Source organism: Cyprinus carpio, chromosome B20 (genome assembly GCF_018340385.1).
Source record: "Cyprinus carpio isolate SPL01 chromosome B20, ASM1834038v1, whole genome shotgun sequence".
Lineage (NCBI taxonomy): Eukaryota > Metazoa > Chordata > Actinopteri > Cypriniformes > Cyprinidae > Cyprinus > Cyprinus carpio.
In genome coordinates, this window is record NC_056616.1 from 20,343,413 (window position 1) to 20,369,268 (window position 25,856).

The following is a 25,856-nucleotide window of genomic DNA, read 5'->3' on the forward strand; positions in this document are numbered from 1 at the left end:
TTTTTTTTCTATTCGAAAAGTTACTGTAAACATGATTACTGTAAGTGCTGTTTACACTACTGTAAACATACATACATTTAGTAGAACATTTAATGAAAGTTAAGGTTTTTAAAAAAGATTTATTGTTAGGGAACACACTTGCAAATTAGTGTCTTGTTTTCTTCAAACGTATTTGTTAGTTAAATAAGCATCCATGGAAATGTATCTGTTTTGCATGCTCATTCTGAATGACAAAACATGCCCATGAAGGTTAATAGTTCCATTCAAGAAACTAAGTTAAATGTAAGCTGGTATTTTGTTGTCATTTGTTTATTTCCTATTATTTGATCCTATTCTATTTATAATATTCAAAGGCAAGGTTGCATTCCATTCAAAGCTGCAGCATGTGATGAAGCTAAGTGAGAATGTCTTCTTTCTTATTTATTAATTTTAATATGGGTCATTTTTCTGTTTTTATTTATTAGTGTTTAGTACATAGCAATAACTTGTATGTTAAATAAAAATATTAGAAACTGTGCTTGTACAGAAATCAACTTCAGTACTCAGATCATGAGGGAGAGTTTTTATTTTTTATTTATTTTGGAACATTTTCAGGAAGTGCACCAGAGCAACAACATAAACAAACCCGCAGCACCACAATTTACATCCTTAACAGTAAATTCAGAAATTGACGTCAAACCAGTAACTAATCCAATGATGATCATCTAAAAGTGTCCTCAACAAAATGAAAGGCACACAGCAAACATATGCAAAATTCAGACTGTGTGGTCATTCAAATTCAAATAAAATCAGCTGTGGATTAGGAGTTCCTGTAAAGTAAGTAATTAATATAACCAATAATAATAAAAAAACACCAATAGCACTTAATAGCAATTAATATTAAAAACAATTCATTCAAATTCTTCAGTTAAAATAATCATATAATAATACTTCAAGAGATTTGTGTCTATACTTCCAGGAATGTCTATTATGTTAGTGAGGTTGACATTTAGCAGTGGGAGCTAGGTTGTACAGGCCAAAAAATAACATTACATCATGACTCATACTGAGGGGGAATAAAATAAAATAAATTATTTTTAAACATTTAATTTACCATTATGGTCTTTAACTCTGCATCTATGAAATTGAATAAGGTACCAGAGAGCAAGTTATTTAATTATTAATTTCAAGTAACGAGGTGTTAGTGAAACAATGAAATATATTGTTTTATTTTTTTATTTTGTAAATAAATCAGACAGAACAGAACAGTGTATAATATAATAATACCAAATGGACAGCCAATCTAGACCCATCCAATCACACCACTGTTATAATTATAAAATGTATCCTTAATTAAATATCAAATCTGTGAATTTTTCAGTGAAGTTCATATAATTGCAGTTTAGGAAATGCTTTTGGAAAAGCTAACATCGTTTAACATTTAATAAACTAGACTATAGTTAATATGAAGTAGCTGATCAAGCATTCATAAAAGTATCTGAGGAATAGGAGCTGTTTGAAGATGCAGTTGTGAAAATGCTGGCTGTAGTAGATAAGTTGCACTCATCTGCAAATGGTTATTTGTATGTTACTTAAAATATATAAACACACATTTAATATTATGACCAATTTGATAGTTCACCAAAATGTATATTTCATATATACAGTTTATAATTTATTCACTTACTTCTTCTCCTTAGAAAGAAATCCTGTCCACTTGAAGATGATGGTGCATTAGTAATCTGTAATTTAGAGATTTAAGATATCAGCTGTAAACTGTGTATATCTATCACAAGGAAGATCTCATGGATCAGATGCATTGTTTTGCTCTCATTTACCCTGGTTCGGTTAGAGCTGGTAAGGTTCCTTAGTGACAGTTTTCCTGCCAGAGCCTCACGGATCTACAACCATATATGACAATATGGGTTGAAGCACTGAAGTAGTACTAAAGTATGACTCTAAAACAGTTTCGATAAAATTATTCTGACAAAATGGTTTGTCAAATTGTCAAGCAACAAAAATCAATTCATACCTTGCTGTCTAAAAGCGTTCCAAACACCAAAATAAAGAATCCCTGCACAAATGATACAAATATATGAGGAAAATGTTACTAGTAAATAATACTAATGCTGTTGAATTTCATTGGAAAAACTTATTTTGCATTACAATATGTTGTTTTGAGGCTTTATAAAGAATAGTTAGAATTATAGAATTATAAAATATAATAATTATTGTATTATTTGCATTGCAATTACAGTTTGCATTTTAATCAAGCACACAAAATATAACCTTAACATAAAGACAAATACAAAGACAGAAAGTGATACCTGCAGTGAATTGAGGAGTGCAAACACCACATGAATGCCCAATTCCTGTGACACCATGGTTCCAATTCCAAATCCCCATGTTAGACAAAAGATAGGAGTCAAAATGGCCACACATCTGGCAATGACCACCAGGGCATGTTTCTCATCTGGTTGAGTTGCGGCACCAACTCCTCTCCACAAAATCTTGTACAGAACCACGATCAAAACCACAAGGTTTATGGCTACAATAGTGAGAGCTGGAATTACAAATGCCAACAAGGCTTTTGATTCATACCAGTTCAGCCAGCATGCGTTTCTTTTAGAAATATAATTTTCTTGTCCAGCTGTTGATGCAACTGTAATGACCGCTATGAGCAAAGGTGCACCATAACCAACTATGAAGGCAATGGCCATCATTTTAGCCCTTGACATTTGAGACAAGACCATGACTGTACGGTAAAAGAGCAACAGTGCTGACATTAACATCCAGAAGAAAAGAGCCAGGTAAAAGAAGTGCATGAAGAAAACTGCTGGACTGCAGTGATCCACTGAGGTTGGCTGCTCTTGTTCTGCGATTGCAGCTCCAATGATAAAACAGATGTTTGCTATCAGCAGAGACACAGCAATGTTGACTATGGAGACATGTCGCATGTAGGATGTGTCATTTCTTGTTATTGACTTCCACACAATAGTCTCAATAATGAGGCACAAAATCAAGTTGGCCACTGAAATAGCTACACCAATGTTAGTTATATAGGCTAAGGCTATGTGATAAATAGAAATCGGTGACATTAGGATTGAAAAAGAGGTTGTGTGGCTGCATTCACATGTAATCTTGCCAGTTTCAATCCCTTCACTTATATAGGGCTTTGCTTCACATCCAGTGGAATCCCATGCGTCAAGATCAAAGTTCCAAAACACACACTGAGGATTTCCCAAAGACTGGTTAGTAATGTCAAAAGCGAAAGTTATGTAGTTAATTGTTTTGTCAACTTTTACTACAACCACATCTCCATTGATGCGCACATCTGATTTGCTACTGCCGCAACTACCAGTATCTCGAGTAGGTAGGATACTGTCAAGAGTTGTGAAGACTATGACGGTTATAGGAGTGTTTACAGGAATCTCTGGTATCTGAATCTCAGTAGTTGAGTTTGGCAGGCTCGATATTCCACTATAAAAGGTGCTGTTTGTTACAGTTCTGTTCAACTCAACAGATGTTTCAATAAAAATCCTAAAATTGGCATTTGTGAGACGGCTACTTATATTCTCAATAGCACTCAGAAGTGCTGTGCTGGTGTAATCTGTCCTGCTGTTATTGTTCAAAATTTTCCAGGTTTCAATGGAAGATGTCGAAACAAGGATATCCACTGTTTTAAGGAAATTCTGAAAAATGACAATTTTACATCAGATGGGAAAATGAAGATAATGTACAAATATTTTATCTTGATAAAGTTTTGATTAGCCACAATTTGACTGATGTCTTTTGTGCATATAGACACTGTAATGTACATACCTCCATCACCGGCTTATTGATGATAATGTTTTGTGAGAGATCAGCAACTTTTACAAGTATTTCAACAATGGTTTGGACATTCGCAGAAGACTGTGTTATCGCTTGTGTATTATTCTCTGTAGCAGTACTAAGCTGAGCCACAAATACTGGTATGTCCTGCACCACCAAGACCTAAATTAAAAAGTAGAGAAGAAATGTGAAAATCAGAAATAAAAAAATAAATAAATGGATTTATTTTTATAAACAGATAATGGCAATTACCGCAACATCCTTTTCAAGGTCTTTGATAACTTGAAGTACACAGTGTGACTCATCAGTCTCCCATTTACCTGAGATACATCTATATTTTATGGTGCCTTCCTTGCCTTTTTCACAGGGTCCTGTCAAAGTATCACCTTCTTTCCCATCTCCAAGTGTTCCATCTTTACAGCTAAACACTAGAGTAAATATTTGATTGAGTTTCAGAAAAATAGAAAAACTATTTCTTCTCTTTTAGACAGCCAAAACAGAAAAAACACATGGCTACATCAAAGGATAAAAAATTTAAAAAAGATTTACCTTCGTTGACTTTATTAACAATAACATTTTTACTGCTGTAGGTGAAACCTTGAAGCACCGGGTTCTTGAGTCGACATCTAAAGGTTTTACTCCCACAATCTCCACTTTTGATTGTATGTCTTAATGTGATGCATTTATCCTCTGATTGCATGAAAAAAGTAAATACAAATAATTAAAAACATATTATAACATGGTGAACTGAACAAAGCAATTCACTGCAACTGAAAACTCCAGTCAGTAACTTTTGTAAGAATATATTGCCAGTCACTATGTACAACCTGAAATCACTTCATCATCAGAGGTTGTCTGGGTCCACTCCACACTGTACATTTCTTCGCAGCATTTCAGTGAAACAGTCTGGGTAACACACTGAAATGTTCTTACATTTTCACCCACTATGATATTGGGAAGTGGTTCAATAACTATATCTTGCCATTGAACGTAAGGTATTGTCCTGTCTATGATACATGCATATCTACCTGCAAATAAAATAAAAAAGATTATATACACACAAGTTTATGCATTATTATTTAAGTTTATGAAAAATGAAAGACTGGTTTATTGAACAGTACTTTTTTAATAATTTTCCTTATATATGCTAAAGTTAAAGCAATGTATACAATTGTTGTATCTAGTATAGTGCTATAGCATCATACTAATGGCACACAAAAGAAGAATTTTTTTTAAAGAATGTATTGGTCACGCCACTCTTTTGCATAAAAAGAGAGTGAATGAGGAACCAGAATGAAATAGGAGTATTTATGTCATTAATTTTGTTATTAATCACTTACCCCCATGTCGTTCCAAACTCGTAAAAGCTTTGTTCGTCTTTGGAACACAATTTAAGATATTTTGGATGAAAACCAGGAGGCCTGTGACTGTCCCATAGAAAAAGATATAGTTCATCGTAAGAATACTCCATCTGCCATCAGACGTGCAATCTGGGTTATATGAAGCGATGGGAACACTTTTTGTAAACGAAGAAAACTAAAATAACGACTTTATTCAACAATTCCTTTGTCAACAGTCTCCTCTGTGTCTCTCCATATCACCATATGCTGCGTATGCTCTTCTGTATCATCTGCGCCACAGGGATGTGCTGTTTTCTTTCAAATCAAAGCTAAATACACATAGAAACTGTTGACAAAGGAATTGTTGAATAAAGTCATTATTTTTGTTTTCTTCACTTACAAAAAGTGTTCCCGTCACTTCATATACCCCAGATTGCACGTCTGATGGCAGATGGAGTATTCTGACAACGACTTTCATAGCTTTTCTGGACCTTGACACTGTTATTTACTTGGCAGTCTATGGGACAGTCAGAGGCCTCACAGATATTTTCATCCAAAATATCTTAAATTGTGTTCTGAAGACAAACAGAGCTTTTACGGGTTTGGAACGACATGGGGGTAAGTGATTAATGACAAAATTTTAATTTTGGTGTTAAGTCCCTTTAAGTTCTCTTTCCCAGAAACCCTCAGTCAGAATGTTTGAATACTGACGTACCGCAAGTGATTTCTAAATGATACTGACTACATCTCTAGAAGCCATACTAGAATCTATCCAACTTAACATAGAATGAGGAGATATATTAATCGACCAGGGTACTCCATAAGCTTTCAACACAGATCTTAATCTTAAATGCAGGAAAATGGAGAACCCTTGAAGAGAGAACTCATCCTTTAAGATATGAAAGGACTTGAGCCCATAATTATTGTACAGGTCTTTTAAAGTGTAAATACCACATTCAACCCAGCATTTGGAAACAAACGGTTTGTTACCAGTACAAAGTTTATTATTATGTATTATTATGGTAGAGTCACTGTAAGAATCTGAAGCTCCCATAATCTTTTCTGCTGCTTTCCAGGTTTTAATGGCATATAATTGGACCAAACTTTTCCAGAACTCGCTTAGATATTCCAGTAAAGCATAAATCCTGTAGATGCAATGGGTATATAATATTAGTTTCTAAAGCCCACTATGGGACAGGGTAGTCAACGTCTAGCCACGTCCTAAGTGTCTCATCTGTTATGCTAAACAATAGGACCAAAAATCTAGTAGGGATGAGCCACCATAAGGTTAATATGTAAATATATGGATTTTAATTCTGATTTAAGAACATTTATTATTAAAAATTATCATTTAATATTCTAATTCCTTCTCTAGTAGAACAATTTGCTTTTCTAATTCAAATTTACGGCTCTCCCTAAGCTTTTTATTAAAGGATGAAAAACTTATACATTTACTCCTAATAGAACATTTAGTGGTTTTCCATATTACTTGGGGGTCAGAGGCTGAATCTCTGTTAATCTGTAAAAACTCAGTGAAAGAGCTGCGTAAATAAGCCACAAATGTACAGTCCTGCAACAGGGAGGTATTAAATCTCCGTTGTTTGCATTTGGCGTCCAATGATGCGGTGGTTTAAGATGTAATATCGGAGAATGATCAGATAAAAGAATTGGTAGAATATTAACTTTACTTAAATTTACATTTACATTTACATTTAATCATTTAGCAGACGCTTTTATCCAAAGCGACTTACAAATGAGAACAGTAGAAACAATCAGATCAACGAGAAAACAACAACGGTATACAAGTGCTATGACAAGTCTCAGTTAGTCTAGTACAGAACACGTAGCCAGGGTTTTTTTTTTTTGGCATATGATAGAAGAGAAAAAGAAAAAAAGGTAAGTACTAATATTAGTTAGTTAAGTGCAGGTGAAAAAAAGATGAGTCTTTAGATGTTTTTTGAAAATGAGTAAAGACTCAGCTGTTCGAATTGAGATCGGAAGGTCATTCCACCAGCTGGGAGCAGTCCAGGAAAAAGTCCGTGAGAGTGATTTTGAACCTCTTTGGGATGGCAACACAAGGCGTCGTTCACTTGCAGAGCGCAAACTTCTGGAGGGTGCATAAGATTGAACTAGTGAGTTTAGGTAAGTTGGCGCCGTGCCAGTGGTCGTTTTGTAGGCAAGCATCAGTACCTTGAATTTGATGCGAGCGGCTACTGGTAGCCAGTGTAACCTGATGAGGAGAGGAGTAACATGGGCTGTTTTTGGCTCATTGAAGACAACCCTCGCTGCTGCATTCTGGATCAGTTGCAGAGGCTTGATAGTACATGCAGGAAGGCCCGCCAGGAGAGCATTGCAATAGTCCAGTCTGGAGAGAACAAGAGCTTGGACAAGAAGTTGGGTGGATTGCTCTGACAGGAAGGGTCTAATCTTCCTAATGTTGAATAAGGCAAATCTACAGGACCGGGTTGTTGTAGCAATATGGTCTGTGAAGCTTAACTGATGATCCATCACAACTCCTAGGTTTCTGGCTGTCCTGGAAGGAGTTATGGTTGACGAACCCAGCTGTATAGAGAAGTTGTGATGAAACGATGGGTTAGCTGGAACCACCAGCAGTTCAGTCTTAGTAAGGTTGAGCTGAAGGTGATGGTCATTCATCCAGCTAGAAATGTCACTCAGACAGGCTGAAATGCGAGCAACTACCGTCGGGTCATCTGGTTGGAATGAGAAGTAGAGTTGAGTGTCATCAGCATAGCAGTGATAGGAAAAGCCATGCTTCTGAATGACAGATCCTAATGACGTCATGTAGATGGAGAAGAGAAGCGGTCCAAGTACTGAGCCTTGAGGAACCCCAGTAGCAAGTTGTTGTGACTTAGAAACTTCACCAACTTCTTAAATAGGGAATAAGTGAAGGGGACACAAGTAGATAATCAATCCTTGAATGACTCTTATGATGAGCTGAATGTATAATCCCTAGCACCGTCATTTTGTAAACGCCAGATATCGCATATATTGGAATGTCGCAAAAAATAATTAATACATCCAGAGATCATTGAATTGATCATTGAAGACTTAGATGCATGATATCTATCTTACTGGGGATCCAACACAACATTAAAATTGCCCCCTAAAACCACAAGACAGTCCTCTAAACTCATAACTAAACAAAATAATTATTGAAAAAATGAAATTACAGACATAAAAGCATATTTAGTATTATTTAGGGAAACAACAAAAGTGATTCGGCCTTCTGTATCATTACTGGATCTTGTAATTGAAAAAAACAATATTGCACGTAGGCACTATCTGCACCCCTTTAGTTTTGTTGACAGGCGAAGAGGAAGAGATCACTTTAAAGTATTTATTTTGGAAGTGATGCATGTCTACTGATTTCAAATGAGACTCTTGTATGAGGGAAATAGAGACCTTTTTGCATTTTAGGTAATCTAAGGCTTAGGTTACCTAAGATGCAAAAAGGTCTCTACAGTATTGTGACTGCCTTGTGGAGTTAGGGGGCAATATTAATGCTGTGTTGGATCCCCAGTAAGATAGATCTCATGCCTCTAAGTCTTATTCAGTGATCTCTGGATGTTTTAATTATTTTTTGGTTTGCTTAATAGGGCTATTTAACCCATTAATGTTCCATGATAAAATATTTATAGCCATATATTAAAAAGGAAAAGCAATTCTACACCAACCAGAATTAATGCGGGAGGACCATAAAGTAATCCCCCAAAAATACAGTATATCGGTGATCAGAACATATGCATATACAACTTGATTTCATGATAATTCATATGTATTGTATTTTATGTAAAATGTGGTTCTATAAAACGTACATTTACTTACATTTTTACAGGCACTAAAACGTACAATACTGGCGTATTTTCAGCATCTAAACGTACAAATACTTACATATTTTCAGCATTTAAACATACAAAATTTACATAACGACGACACATAAAAATTAATCCTTATTAATATAGAATAAAATTAATTTTATTTTAGTTGTTTTTAGTTGTCATATCCATTAACTTGTTTTCAATTGCTTTAAAAAAAAAAAAGTTTACTCGTTTACTTCATATGAAATGATAACATTTAATTTTGTTGTGATTTCTGCTGCCAGCTCCTTTCCAAGAATAGGCCTACATAATGTTAAACAAGACTTCACTTTAAACCTTAAAATAAATAACATTTCTGCAATCGTTTAACCTTTAAAGTTACTTGTCATGTAATGTTTGTTTGCCATTGGCAACAGAAGGCATTTTCTCCGACATGCTGTGACTGACAATAGAACTATAAAATACACCGAAAACGCAACATTACGAAATGAAACAATTTTATTTGTGTGCTGTAGGCTAATCCAAATCTTCCGAATCCATACGACTGCGAGAAACAGACCCAAATCCAAGCCTTTATTCGGCGATCTTCAGCCAGTCCAGTGACCGTAAACAACAAAGTCGGCACTGACTGATGCGCTCTTTACAAATTCAAATGTGCCGCTTCAAGCTACAGGTTTTACGGCAGGATAATCGAGGCTCTAGTCTTTATTCGTCACAGATTGCAACATGCTGTGTTCAGTGTTGGACGAAGTACACAAATAAAGTACTTGAGTAAAAGTACAGATACGTATAATAAAATATTACTCCAGTAAAAGTACTACTTTTTCAATTTTACTCGAGTGAAAGTACAAAAGTACTAAATTTTTTATGTACTTAAGTAAAAAAGTACTGATAGATAGATTTATTTAGCAATTTTATATAGGCTACTTTATTTAATTTTATATTAGCACATATTTTTAATAATCCCACTGCTCAAATGACGAGTTAAATGAACTGGTACATCTCAGATACATTTTCTACTAACCCTACATGTTTGCTTCCTTAACTTTTGCTGGTCTGCGTGGCACATGCACATTTGTTTAGTGAAGTTCAAAAAAGACTCATTTAAATTGTTCTGCATAATGAAATGTTGGCCTTGAATTAATTAATTAACAACTTAATTCATTTACTTAAGTAGGTTTTCCAGACCTGCAAATTAGCCTACTTAAGTAAAATCCTTTTTCAACTCTGTAGGAACCGGAGAGCCAATGGAAATCATGTTGTTTTACATAATCCTTTAAAATTACAATGCAGTAACAAGTGTGTCAAGTAGCTACATGAGTTTATGAATGAAATAAGTGCAAATAAAATAGCAGTGCTGCAGTTGCCTTATTCCATGTATTTCCTGGAAATGACTTAAATCAATTTCCATATTTCTAAATTGCGTAGGAACCCTTACTGTTTTAATTTAGATACTTAAATATCTATTTATTGGATCACAAAAGGTCCCCAAGCTGGGACTCGAACTCACGTTGCTCAAAGCACAACCGCACTACATCTCGAAGCACCACCTATACAAGGAAATCGGCTCCGACTGTTAGATGTTTAAATAGTCGAAATGTTGTAATCATAAAAAAATTATTATTTTAGTTAAACACTAGATAGGTGGTAAAACCATAAACATAATGATCTTATCAAATATTGTATGAAGTTCTGGTTCAAGTTCCGCCTACTTCCGGTTTTATTTGAATACAGATACGAATAATTTTGTGATTGATACAGATACAAATGCTGGCTTCTCTGCACACCCCTACCACACACACACACACACGCACACACACACACACACACACACACACACACACACACACACACACACAACACACACACACACACACACACACATAATATATATATATATATATATATATATATATATATATATGTTATGAGTTGCCAAGCAGGAAATAATTATATAACAATATGGATATATAGAAGTAAATCTGAATATATAAATGTGTGAAAAATTGTGAATATATAGCGGTACATTTGAATATATAGTTATAAATCTGAATATGTAAATGTAAATCATTGATATAAATGCATATCTTAAAATCTTAAAGTATTTATTAATCCTGCATATATAAATGCAATAAATCCATCCTGTATGTAGTTATCAATGTAAATATTTTATTATACTAATTATTGTAAGTGCATCTCACTAATCTAAACCAAAAGGATTATTTCCATCTCCTAAAAAAAAGGCTGGCTGGGGTGTCAAAAGGTCCTCACAGTCAGTGACAATGCTAATACCCATCTTTTCTACACAGTTCAACATGGCTGAGAGGACTAGGGAAATTGTCAACAACATCATATGTTTACAAATAGTGATGGGAGTGAATAGAAACAATTGTAGCAGCATATGATAGACAACAATAATTCAAATAATTAATTTAGTACAATATCTGCATTGATACATGTACAGGATACATAGGCATACTGTTTTAATTAAAAAAGCAAGAACATATGCCTATTGATAAGCCTCATAGTAAAGATATATTTATGTTGAAATGTAGACTGTATATATATTCAGATTTTAATTTATATACTAAAGATTAATACAAACCCGATTCCAAAAAAGTTGGGACACTGTACAAATTGTGAATAAAAACAGAATGCAATGACGTGGAAGTTTCAAATTGCAATATTTTATTCAGAATACAACATAGATGACATATCAAATGTTTAAACTGAGAAAATGTATCATTTTAAAGGAAAAATAAGTTGATTTTAAATTTCATGGCATCAACACATCTCAAAAAAGTTGGGACAAGGCCATGTTTACCACTGTGTGGCATCCCTTTTTCTTTTTTATAACAGTCTGCAAACGTCTGGGGACTGAGGAGACAAGTTGCTCTAGTTTAGGAATAGGAATGTTGTCCCATTCTTGTCTCATAAAGGGTTCTAGTTGCTCAACTGTCTTAGGTCTTCTTTGTCGCATCTTCCTCTTTATTATGGTCAGGTGTTTTTTATTTGTGTAAGATCTGGACTGCAGGCTGGCCATTTCAGTACCCGGATCCTTCTTCTACGCAGCCATGATGTTGTAATTGATGCAGTATGTGGTCTGGCATTGTCATGTTGGAAAATGCAAGGTCTTCCCTAAAAGAGACGACGTCTGGATGGGAGCATATGTTGTTCTAGAACTTGGATATACCTTTCAGCATTGATGGTGCCTTTCCAGATGTGTGAGCTGCCCATGCCACACGCACTCATGCAACCCCATACCATCAGAGATGCAGGCTTCTGAACTGAGCGCTGATAACAACTTGGGTTGTCCTTGTCCTCTTTAGTCCAGATGACATGGCGTCCCAATTTTCCAAAAAGAACTTCAAATTTTGATTCGTCTGACCACAGAACAGTTTTCCACTTTGCTACAGTCCATTTTAAATGAGCCTTGGCCCAGAGAAAACGCCTGCGCTTCTGGATCATGTTTAGATATGGCTTCTTTTTTGACCTATAGAGATTTAGCCGGCAACGGCGAATGGCACGGTGGATTGTGTTCACCGACAATGTTTTCTGGAAGTATTCCTGAGCCCATGTTGTGATTTCCATTACAGTAGCATTCCTGTATGTGATGCAGTGCCGTCTAAGGGCCGAAGATCATGGGCATCCAGTATGGTTTTTTAGGCCTTGACCCTTACGCACAGAGATTGTTCCAGATTCTCTGAATCTTTGGATGATATTATGCACTGTAGATGATGATAAATTCAAACTCTTTTTTTCTCTGAGAAACTCCTTTCTGATATTGCTCCACTATTTTTCGCCGCAGCATTGGGGGAATTGGTGATCCTCTGCCCATCTTGACTTCTGAGAGACACTGCCACTCTGAGAGGCTCTTTTAATACCCAATCATGTTGCCAATTGACCAAATAAGTTGCAAATTGGTAATTTGGCTTTTCCTTATATGTACATTTAACTTTTCAGGCCTCTTATTGCTACCTGTCCCAGCTTTTTTGGAATGTGTAGCTCTCATGAAATCCAAAATGAGCCAATGTTTGGCATGACATTTCAAAATGTCTCACTTTCAACATTTGATATGTTATCTATATTCTATTGTGAATAAAATATAAGTTTATGAGATTTGTAAATTATTCCATTCCTTTTTTACTCAAAATTTGTACAGTGTCCCAACTTTTTTGGAATCAGGTTTGTAAAAATATATTATGATTTACTATTATATAATTAGAATAAAAATATAAATTAACAATTTACATTTATATATTCAAACATTACAACTATATTTTCAGATTTACCTTTATTCAGACTTTTAACTTTATTCAGATTTTCTTCTATATATTTACAATTTACATTTATATATTCAGACTTATAACTATATATTCAGATTTACTCCTACATATTCAGACTTACAAGTATATATATTCAGATTTTCATTTATATATTAAAGATTAATAAAAATATATTGTAATTTACTATTATATAATTAGAATAAAAATATATAAATTCACAATTTCCATTTATATATTCAAACTTTACAACTATATTTTCGGATTTACCCCATTCAGACTTTTAACTATATATTCAGATTTTCTTCTATATATTTGCAATTTACATTTATATATTTAGACTTAAGTATATATTCAGATTTACTCATTTATACATTTACAATTTACATTTATATATTCAGAGTTATGACTATATATTCATATTTAATTCCATATATTCAGACTTATAACTATATTTTCGGATTTAATTCTATATATTCAGACTTATAACTATATTTTCGGATTTAATTCTATATATTCAGACTTATAACTATATTTTCGGATTTAATTCTATATATTCAGACTTATAACTATATATTCAGATTTAATTCTATATATTCAGACTTATAACTATATATTCAGATTTAATTCTATATATTCAGACTTATAACTATATTTTCGGATTTACATTTATATATTAAGAATTTTAAGTATATATTAAGATTTACATTTATATATTCAGAATTCTAATTATATATTCAGATTTGCATTTATATATTCAGACATAATATATTCAGAATTATAACTATATATTCAAAATTTACAATTACATATTCAGGCTTATAACTATACTTTTTACAATTTACAATTATATATTCAGATTTACATCTACATATTCAGATTTTTATACAGTTATTTCCTGTTTGGTACCTAACAATACACACACACACACACACACATATACATATATACATATTCCTGTGATGCGCAGCTAAATTCTCAGCATCATTACTCCAGTCTTCAGTGTCACATGATCCTTCAGAAATCATTCTATTATGTTGATTTATTATCAGTGCTGGAAACTGTTGTGCTGCTTAATATTTTTTTGGAACCTGTGATACTTTATTTCAGGATTCTTTGATAAATAAAAAGTTTAAAAGAAGAGCATTTATTTAAAATCTTTTTTAACAATATACACTATAGTTCAAAATTTGGGGGTCAGTACATTTTTATTCTTTCTTTTTTTGAAAGAAATTAAAACTTTTATTCAGCAAGGATGTGTTCAGTTGTTAAGAAGTGACAGCAAAGATTTATATTGTTAGAAAATATTTATATTTTGAATAAATACAGTACTGTATATAAAAACAATAAAGGCATAACATGAAAAACCATTATACTTGTGTATTATATGGAATAATATTCTAAATATTTTACAGTTGGTTTGATACCTTTATATCAAACGGTGTCAGAGTTGAATTAAGTGGATACAGTATATTAAACAAATGTAAAATATGTTTTCAGTACTGTATATAAAAACAATAAAGGCATAATATAAAAAACCAAGCCTTGTGCATTATAGGGAATAATATTCTAAATATTTTACAGTTGGTTTGATACCTTTATCTCAAACGGGGTCAGAGTTTAATTAATTTAGGTGGGTAAAGTATATAAAACATGAAAAATATGGATTCAGTACTGTATATAAAAACAATAACGGCATAATATTAAAACCAAGCCTTGTGCATTATAGGAAATAATATTATAAATATTTTACAGTTGGTTTGATACCTTTAGATCAAATGGTGTTGTCGTTTAATGCATTTATTTTTTGTTGTAAAGTTGTAAGTTGTAAAATTATTATAAAACACATAAAATGGTAATTCTAAAAAAGGAGCTTTGTGCAATAACAGGGATGTTTTTCCGAACATTTTTGTATTGTTTTTATATTATAATGTCACATAGTTAAATTGTTTAATTAATTTAAATGGTCAATTATTATTTTTTTTTTTACATTTTTCCTAGAAATTAAGCCTTGTCCAACGTTAAGGGCATATATTTATGTCTGAGTTACTTTGGGCTCAAAACATAACAGCCACAAAGAATTTAATTGGCAAAAAAAAAAAAGAATGTCTAATGAATATCAAACTTCAAACAAACTTTACCGCCGTGGCACGAAGAGATCACCCTTTCAAACTGTCAGCATGAAGTTCCCCCTTAGGAATATAATTAGGGTCTTTAACTTGCATTTTCTCTGGCGAAGCCATTTTCAATTGACGTTTGCCATCTTCATTCATAGCTCCGTTAGAAAAACTGTCAAAAACTAACCAAATGTTGATAGTTTTACTGAGAAAAACAGATTAAGGATACCGAGTCAGGAATCGAACTACACCGCCATTGCTATCGGTGGGTCACTTGATCTCAAAACTTATATTTCTTATAATCCCAATACATCTGTGCACACTGGTAACTGCTTTTTATCAAAAAAAGATGAAGTAATGTTAATTCTAGACAATGAGCATCCCATTAATATTAAATTGCAGCCAGCTGGATACACTTAGTCCCATAGCTTTACCAAACAGCTTTAATCTTGACCTTACATGGACAGTCAATATGTAAGATATCGTTGATAGGACAAAGATATTTTTGGCTCACCGTTGTCACGCTCGTTGATGTTGTTTACAGTGAGAGTGCTATTGTCATCTGAAATGACGTATTTAACTTTGTTTAGTGTAGGATCTTGGTCGTTCACTGTCCATCTCATTGTACTCACAACAGACTCTGGGCGTATGCATTTCAGCACCATATTTTGCTCTGGATACCAATTTTTTGCAGTGGACAAGGTTTTTGGTTCTGAAAGTAAAGTCCACAAACCTTATTTTACCCTTCAAAATTTTTACAAGCAATATTCATGCTTATAACAAACCAGCATTTTGTAAGCAACTGATTGTAATCAAGAATAAAAAGGCTAAAATTAAGAAAATTTGTTTTTAAGATTAGATACTGACTACCCTTACCACTTTGAGCAAAAGCATTCTGAGCTACAGTGATTCCTTGATCTCTGAGAGCGCTGATGACCTGTGTGTTTGCTTCTGCAAATCCAGGGCTGTTGGGACTGCTGGCTGTTGATTCAATCTGATAGTCTGCTATAATGCTACCAGGCCTACGGAGCAACACACAAACCACAACAATGATACAACGCTTTTTTAACACAAGTTAAACCAAAACGGACCTTTGGTTTGTAGACCTTACCTGAAACCAGTGACTCTCACTGAATCTTTTATGTAGGCAGACACATATTTGTAACTTTCTTCAATCTGTACAAAGAGTAACTGATGTAGATTAGGAAGTGAACCTTACCTATGATAATACTGAAATATTACTGAAGTATGTTGTTTTCAAGATTAAATTATTCTATGGCAAGCAATATCTGAGCATACAGAAAATGATCTTTTTCTGAGCTGCTTTACTCTCATTAAACAGACTGTATCTTTATTGATAGTTACTTATTTATCTATTGTGATTTAGAATGACAGTAAGTCAAAAATCAGGAAAAAATTTTTTTTAATGAAAATCAGGAAAAGGCTCTATTCTGGCCAACACTGTAAAGGTGTATTAACAAGAAATAGAAAGATTAGGTAAAATAAATAAACATATTTGTCAAAAAAGTACTGGAAAGATACAATCTGTATTACAAACCTTGTATCATTTGCACAGTATCTTTTTTTTTTAAGCAAAAAACAATCAGTACATTTTATTCACAAAATATGAAACTACTCACAGCTAACTCAATTTTACTGGCATAGAGTTTGAACTTCTCATTATCTGGGTTGTTTAGATTGGTATCAAAAACATCATCTATTCTCATTGACATTTGAAGAACTGAAAAACAAACAAACAAAGAAAACAGAAAGCAACTTATAGAACAATTAATAATAATAATACAGCAATAATAGAGAGAGAGAGAGAGAGACAGAGAGAGAGAGTGTGTGTCTTGGTTGTGGATATAATTTGTTTTCCTGAACAATCAAAGCAATAAATCCATTTCAGAAATATTTTTATTTGTATGTGTTTAATCTCCACAGTTTACATTAAAGGGGTCATATGATGTTGCTAAAAAGAACATTATTTGGTGTATTTGGTGTAATGAAATGTGTTTATGCCGTTTAAGGTTCAAGAAGCACATTATATTACACATACTGTACATTAGTGGGAAGTCGTGGCCTAATGGTTAGAGAGTCAGACTCCCAATCGAAGGGTTGTGAGTTCGAGTCTCGGGCCGGCAGGAATTGTGGGTGGGGGGAGTGCATGTACAGTTCTCTCTCAACCTTCAATACCATGACTTAGGTGCCCTTGAGCAAGGCATCGAACCCCCAACTGCTCCCCGGGCGCCGCAGCATAAAATGGCTGCCCACTGCTCCGGGTGTGTCTTCACAGTGTGTGTGTGTGTGCACTTCGGATGGGTTAAATGCAGAGCACGAATTCTGAGTATGGGTCACCATACTTGGCTGAATGTCACGTCACTTATTGTTATCGGTCTGAAAAGCGAGGTGTGCTCTGATTGGGCAGCTATCCAGTGCTTTGTGATTGGCCGAATACCTCAAGCATGTGACGGAAATGTTACGCCCCTTGCCATACTATTGCCTTGTCCAAATACCCACACTTGCGGTCTTGGCCACTTGAGATCACGTGATCGCAACAGGAAGTAAGTACTCAAGACTGTCCCAGGTCTTAAAAATGCTGAAGCGCAGTGCCTTTAACACACATTAAACCTACATCTCGAATACCCATAAGCTAAACCTATGCTGTCTGAGCTAGAAAGAGAACGGATTAGGTTATCTTTCGAGCTTTTTAAGTTGTTCATTATTTGTCACCTGACATGACAGCACTGGATAGAGAAATTAATTTCCTTACAAACGGGTGCAGAGTTATTATTATTATTATTTTTTTTTTTTTTACTGTTACAGTTACGTGATGCGTTTCTGTTACAATTCTCAAATTGTAGCTTTTTATTTCTTACAGTTAATAAATATGTGAATTTCTGTCATGATGGTTCTCTTCCATAACACCGATTGTGGTAACAAAGGTAATAAAGAGTTGGTTATTATTATTAAGTCTCTTTACGGCTCAGACTGCATAGGTTAAACTTATGGGGCTGTCATGTGATGAACAAATGACTCAAATAACCAGAAGACTCGAGAGATGAACTAATCAATTCTCTTTCTGGCTCAGAATGCATTGGTTATGCTTATGGGACTGTCAGGTGATGAACGAATGACTTCGAAAAACCCGAAGACTCGAAACAGGTGAACTAATTTCAGTACAGAACCCATATGATGTTGTGCATGCGCGACTGAACAAATCACTTCCCAAGAAGACTCGTTCGTCCTGGGCCACATTAAAGTTTCATTCAAAATTAACAAATCGTTCAAGAATGACCCATCACTAGACAAGACAAAAACGATAAAACCCATTACAAACGAGGCATTGGTTGCATCCAGTGGGGACATAATTACAGATTATAATGACTTATACTGTTTTAACGCGTTGTGTTGCATCGCGCAGCGTAAACATAAAACCATGTCTGCATTTGTGATCGGAGAAACGACAAACAACAAGCGCTACTCTACACCAGCAGTTCTCAATTCCAGTGCTTGTGCCCCCCAGCTCTGCATATTTTGCATGTCTCTCTTTGTTAACACATGAACTGTGTTTTCATTGACATGGTCCCTATTCAGTGTTTATTGCTGAAGATTTGAACTGGAATCATGGTGGAATATCCTGTGATGTCCACTTCACAGGGCACTTAGGTTCGAATAGAACAAACGTCTGAAGTGATAAGAGAAACATACAAAATGTGCAGAGCAGGGAGGAGCGAGGACTGGAAATGGGAACCGCTACTCTACACTGCTCAAAACTTATGTTTGAATCATCAGTGGCAAATCCTTTACATATGTAAACGTACTTATAGACTGTGAGTCAGAACAGCCAGCATTGTAGTCTTCTCTCCTGGGATCAGGAAACAGTCCTCTATTAAATGTGCTGCACACATATGAATATTTGGGTTGAAATGTTCTGGAACAGTGTTGTAAAGACAACTTATGTCCTCTTGATGTCCTCTTTTGGAAGGCCAAACAAAGTATTTTCTCTTTCACAACAAAACAGCATCTCCACGAAATGATGCCAGCGGCCACAGTGAGAATCAAAGGTTATGCCTTCTTTCTTTGGTGAACATTTGGGCGGTGTTATGCAAATCTTCCCACATCGTGACATAGACATGTGGGGGCGTGTTTAAATGAGGCGTTTTAGGAGGGCGTGGACGAGCCTTAACTTTTATAAAGAATATCTCTTTGGGTTTGAAATAGGGCTGTAGTACTTTAGTCCGGTCTGGGACTCGAGTCCGGACTCGAGACATTTTTCTATCGTCTCGGACTTGTCTCGGACTCGTTGCGTTTGCACTCGGACTTGTCTTGGACTTGGCCATTGGACTCGCCAAATGTTCTCGTTGGTCTCGACCAAGTCCAGCAAAAAAATTAAAATAAAAAATAAACAAAAATATTTCTCCTTCAAAACAAAACCACATTTGCATGATGTCGCGACTGAAAACGTGTGGAAAACGCTATGCGCGCCGCTTTCTCCTTTTTTCCAAAGCACTCTGTAGCCTGCTCTCTATGCTCGGGCTCCAGTGGCGTCTGCTGTTGCTAGGCAACCATGACCTGCTCTCCATGAAGACGCAGAAGTTTCAGCCAAAAATAAATGGATTTCCAGCACTAAAAATCCCTTGCAGTAGCTCTGCTGATAAATTCATTTAAAAAATGGCTATCCTTGTACAGCTATGATCAGCTGTTTCTCCATCTTGGCTTAGCTTTCAATTTTGTTACGGGAAAGGATGTGCATGACCAGCGGCGCACTTGCTGCGTTCTGAAAATTTAGATGTTTCTAATGTAATTTTCTACCTGTTAGATTGTGTTTTATTTACGTCTACACCTAGATAGCCTTAAACTTACCATTTACAATAATGAAATACTAATTAATGTTGTACAGTATAGGGGTTGCAAGACCACTGATTGCTACTAGTCGATTTTTTATTTAAAAAATACTTGAGTTGACTACTCGTGGTTCATTCTATTGTAAATGAAAACACATTAAATAGTTTTTTTTAATCAATAAACGCTTAATATGTATAGCCTTATGCAACAATTACATATGTAAATTTTAAAATCTTTATAATTATGACATTACATATTTAAATTTTCATGTAACAGCCAGTATTTGTATCTGTAACAATCACAACATTTTTCGTATCTGCATTCGGATACAACGCCGTACAGTTACCTGATAAGACCGTTATGACTTTTTACCTTTTTTTCATAGTTATCACTGAACAAGTATGTCGTGTTAAATTAAAATAATTATTAATTTCTAAAATAATATTTAACATGCAAGCAGAGAGATGTCATGACAAACATTTAGTGATCATCTGAACACTACTGAATCCATTCAATGCGCACATTTTCATTACGCAGAACTCTTTTTTAAGGTATTATTGTTGTTTGGTGTTCTTTTATTAAATGTTGTTGTTTTGTGCGGCGAAAAAGAGAAAGATATAGATGCAAACATGTAGGCCAAGTAGAAAATGTATCTGTATCTAAGTTGATTAGTAGCCTACTCTTGAGAGAGAACTGGTTTGGTTTTTGAAAGACTGAGACGCGTTTATTCCATTCATTCGTTTCATATCGTAGCCTAAGGTTTAAATCATTGCCTTTTAAATATATACAAATAATATAACGTGTATGATGTATTATTATAGGTGATATTACTCTTGCAAAGCTCTGATATCTGAGAGATGCACGGAGAGGCAACACTAATGCGGTGTTTGATTTGCGCTCTTTTCATTCATAAAGTTTACATTCATTCACTTCACACTCGTGACTTTAGAGGTCTGTGTATAATATTGCTCTGATCCCCTGGCTCAACTGTTATCTAGCAAACACCGGAATGTGTCAGCTTCAGCTGAGTACTCAGGCAGAATTATTCCTTGTCCGTTATTCGTTTTTGAAGCCATTCCGAATAAGGTATTCGGCTTCAGGCACAACCCTAATTATTACATTACATATTTTATTTTTACATGCAACATAGATAAGGTCATAGAAAGTAACCAATATTGTAATCCTAATATTCACGTTGTACTTGCAAACTTTTTGTATGCATTATGGTTAATACATGCTGGAGTAGTCGATTGTTTTCGACAGCGCTCGACTAGTCTATGCAAGCCTACAGTATGACAAAAATGTCGCTGTATTTATGTGCGCATGCCCAGTAGAGCCAAACGTATCCCTTCTAGCCTTAACTGCACGCATTTGTCATATCCTGAGCTTTGCGTGCGTGCGCTGTGCCAAGGCATCAGTCATTTAAATTTTTGACCACAGCCAATGTCAGCAACAGCAGCATTATAAAGTAAATAAAATGTAAATAAAGTACATAAAAATAATTTGACCCTACAGCTCCAAACTCGGTTCTAGAGGGCCAGTGTCCTTTAGAGTTTAGCTCCAACCCTAATTAAACAGCTAATCAAGCTCTTACTAGACACACTAGAAACTCCCAGATAGTGTTAAGGCCAGTTGGAGCTAAACTTTTCAGGGCATTGGCCCTCCAGGATCTAGTTTGGAGACCCCTGTCCTACAGAATTGTTACTTTGCACATGCTTTTTGATCATTACAAATAATAATGTAAAATTATTTTCTTAGAATAGGAGATATGCTGTCTCTCGCATCACATACATTATCAGTAGTTAAGTGGTCTTGAAGAGGATCCTTTTTTTCTCTCATTTGGACTCGGTCTTGACTTGGACTCGAAACTTTTGGACTTGGACTTGACTTGGACTCGAACCTCTTTGGACTCGGTCTTGACTCGGTCTCGACTAATCCTGGACTTGGACTCGACAAAGCTGGACTTCTGGACAGCTCTAGTTTAAGACTTTACAGATCTTCTTTATGCACCAAGAGCTTATAACACTCCAAAGAGAAAGGAAAACTTGAAATCGCATCATATGACCCCTTTAACTTCAACCATGGACTCCAATTACTCTATAAAATTTGGGCAAAATTAATGAGATTTTAACAATCATGCAGCCATCAGGAGGTCAAGGACACACACACACACACACAAATAAATACATAAATAAATAAACAATTAAAAAAAAATAAAGCATATTAAGTTAATGTAGCAAACTATTATTAGGACATTGTGGATGAAAAGTTAGAGGACAAAACTGTGACTCATACCCATACTTCTTGGTCTTCTATGATGCAGGTGCACATTTATGTTGCTAAACTGAAATAAATTAACACAAAAATACATTCATTTATTTTTATAATGTTTATTATTTTAGAATATGTGATCAAGGCTACATACTATAACATTGTTTTATTACTATAAACTTAAAATAGCCTGTTAAATAGGCTATTTAAACATGCTTTTATTGTGTAACTATTTAATTCTTTAAAAAAATATATTGGAATTAAAAAAAAAAGACAGGAATTATGGTTTGTTATTATGTTCCTGCAGTATAAATAAAACTTCAACTAGCTTACCTGTAAATCTACACTTGTTTCTGGGGAATCAAGTGTTTCCACAATATTTTCATGGGTCAGCAGGACAACCATGATGATTCCTATGCAGTAATTTAATATTTGTCCTGTATCTAAGAAAATGAGAAATTAAAGATAGGCCTATAGCTACATATAAACATACTATAATATAAACAGATATCAGGGAAACCACACATCTATTAGCACTTAATATGGAAATTAAAGTTCTCAGAAAAAAGAAACAAATGTATTGTATAGGTAGGCTAGGTATACAAAAAACATATGTCACTGTTTTAGAACCAAACCTCTGTCAGGGCTTGGTTTAAGATGAATGAGTAGCCTACAATGTCTTGCATTAGCATTTTTTTTTTTTTTTTTTAATGGCAGTAGTTATAGTGAATCAAGAATAATTTGATTTTATTGTACCTTGACCAGCCATGTTTCTCACTGATTTATGTCAATCAAAATCACTTCAACAAATTTCTTCAGAACAAAACGCAACTATACGGCTCCTCCAGACCTTACATCTGGAAAAACAGTAAATTCTGTTAAAACAATGAAATTCTGTCACAACAATGATACAATTGAAAAGTGGTTGTTGAAAAACTGCCGATGATCAATGCCAATTCTCTTGTCGGTCAACATGGGGTGGAAAAAAGCATTGTGCAACTAGCCTACTGTGTGTAAAGAAAATCCATAAAGAAGTCTACCGTTCCGTTGCCATCAGACCGTTTCTCTGGAACGCAGCTATAGTGTGAAGCTACTATCTCATGTCAAACTTAAAACATTAAGTTTATAAAATTATACCACAATTATTGCTTTTCGTCAGCTCTTTTCAAAATGAACGGCAGCAGTCTTTTTTTTCTTTTTCTTTTCCTGTTTTTGCCATAATTGACAGAAATGGCGACATCGTGGTCAATATGTTAACATGACGTGTGATTTACTGGTACTGAATTCGAAAGTGGGACATTTCAACTCAGATTATCCCACTTTCGACTTCGTCTCGACTGGGGCATAGTCAACACACACACACACACACACACACACACACACACACACACACACACACACACACACACACACACACACGGCAACAGTGAATAATAATTTTTAGTTTATTTTGTTTAATAACTTTTCTGTTTAGCTGTTATGTTGCTGTTGAAGTAGCCTACAACATGAAACATGTCTATATATTTGAACACTACAACCATTACATTAGGGTCAATAAAATAAAATGGGATTATTTCATAATAAATTACAATGCCACAAACTACAAGCACAAATAAGAATAGCACACTAGTCAACTGCAACCTTAAGTCAAATTCCTGTTCATTTTTTACTTCAGCATGACAAGAAAGCTCAACTTTTAAAGTACAGAAATTTAACTGGACAATTTAAAGTCAAAAGTAAGAATTTCTTTCTATTATTTGTACTACAGTTTGCAACTGTTTCATATTTAAAAGAATAAACACATTTTTACCTTCTCCTTTACCGTTCTGGAAATAACCATGAAGAGATGTCTTGTTTTTCAGTGTATGAGATTTTGTTTTCATTGTCAGATGATCTACCTACAAAATCTTCCTGGAATTAACATGTCTTTGTTTAGTGTGACTGTGACCTGCTAAACAAGTTTGATTCGCCCTATTATTTCCTTGTTCACCTGTGAGACGAGAACAAAGAAGATGGCAGTATTTCAAAAGAAATAGTGTAAGGCCTTGTGTGCTACATTATCAGGAGTAAATTAGGTATTATACACTGAACAAAATTATAAACGCAACACTTTTGTTTTTGCCCCCATTTTTCATGAGCTGAACTCAAAGATCTAAAACTTTTTCTATGTACACAAAAGGCCTATTTCTCTCAAATTTTGTTCACAAATCTTTCTAAATCTGTGTTTGTGAGCACTTCTCCTTTGCCGAGTTAATCCATCCACCTCACAGGTGTTGGCATAACAAGATGCTGATTAGACTGCATGATTATTGCACGCATAACCAAAGAATTTCTGCACAAACTGTCAGAAACCATCTCAGGGAAGCTCATCTGCATGCTCGTCGTCCTCATCGGGGTCTCAACCAGACAGTTTAACGTCGTAACTGACTTGAGTGGGCAAATGCTCACATTCGATGGCGTCTGGCACTTGTGGGTGAGCTGTTTGCTGATGTCAACGTTGTGGATTGAGTAGCCCATGGTGGCAGTGGGGTTATGGTATGGGCAAGCGTATGTTATGGACAACAAACACAGGTGCATTTTACAGAGATATCGTGACAAATCCTGAGGCCCATTTTTGTGCCATTCACCAATGACCATCACCTCATGTTGCAGAATGATAATGCACAGCCCAATGTTGCAAGGATCTGTACACAATTCCTGGAAGCTGAAAACATCTCAGTTCTAGCATGGCCAGCATACTCACCGGATATGTTTGAGCATGTTTGGGATGCTCTGGATTGGCGTATACGACAGCGTGTTCCAGTTTCCAACATTTCACAGACCACAATCAACAACCTGATCAACATATTACATATTATAAAAGGAGGAGGCTGGAACTTGGAAGTGAAAAACACCTTATATTCAGGTGTGCATAATTATTAGCCAGATTTTCTTTTACAGATAAAATGAGCCAAAAAAAAGATTATATATCACTTATAATTAAATACAAAATTAATAGTTATTAGATTGATGTGGTTTGGAATTTGGTAAAATATACTTGGGAAAAAAAAATATGATCAGAAAATCAACTTGCCTAGTAATTCTGCAAACAGTGTATATGCAAAAGGTAAAGTAAAGGTAAGATTTGGTATAGGTGTACATTAAGAATAACATTAGGTTATTTTGTTTTAGAAAATGTAAAAAATATAAGTTGTATAAAATCAGTTGTGATTGGTTGATCATTGTTTGTAAACGTAGGTCAATATCTGAATGAGAAATGTAGCTAGCTGGCCTGCTATCATCTGCAATCTCTGTAATTTACAGGAATAATGTGAGCTATTGTAATGTACCATAATATCTTGTACTATC

At 34.7% G+C, this 25,856-nt stretch overlaps 1 protein-coding gene across 2 annotated transcripts; it reads right to left on the reverse strand.

Moving 5' to 3' along the window:
• Nucleotides 1-575: 575 nt before the first annotated feature.
• LOC109113000 (adhesion G protein-coupled receptor F5-like) lies at nt 576-24,611 on the reverse strand. 2 transcript variants are annotated; one of them, XM_042747250.1, is made up of 17 exons: nt 24,319-24,611; nt 23,265-23,365; nt 22,842-22,951; nt 22,533-22,581; nt 17,030-17,130; nt 16,501-16,565; nt 16,266-16,411; nt 15,904-16,101; nt 4,638-4,838; nt 4,360-4,500; nt 4,063-4,238; nt 3,802-3,972; nt 2,307-3,671; nt 2,012-2,053; nt 1,818-1,880; nt 1,667-1,721; nt 576-1,546 (listed from the first exon to the last, which is right to left on the reverse strand). In XM_042747250.1, the coding sequence occupies exons 2-17, from the start codon at nt 23,275-23,277 to the stop codon at nt 1,458-1,460; spliced, it is 2,985 nt and encodes a 994-aa protein (XP_042603184.1). In that variant the 5' UTR covers nt 23,278-23,365; nt 24,319-24,611; the 3' UTR covers nt 576-1,457. The 2 variants fall into 2 exon arrangements, with proteins under 2 accessions (XP_042603184.1, XP_042603185.1); XM_042747251.1 differs by lacking the exon at nt 24,319-24,611 and having other exon boundaries at nt 23,265-24,201.
• Nucleotides 24,612-25,856: the final 1,245 nt, after the last annotated feature.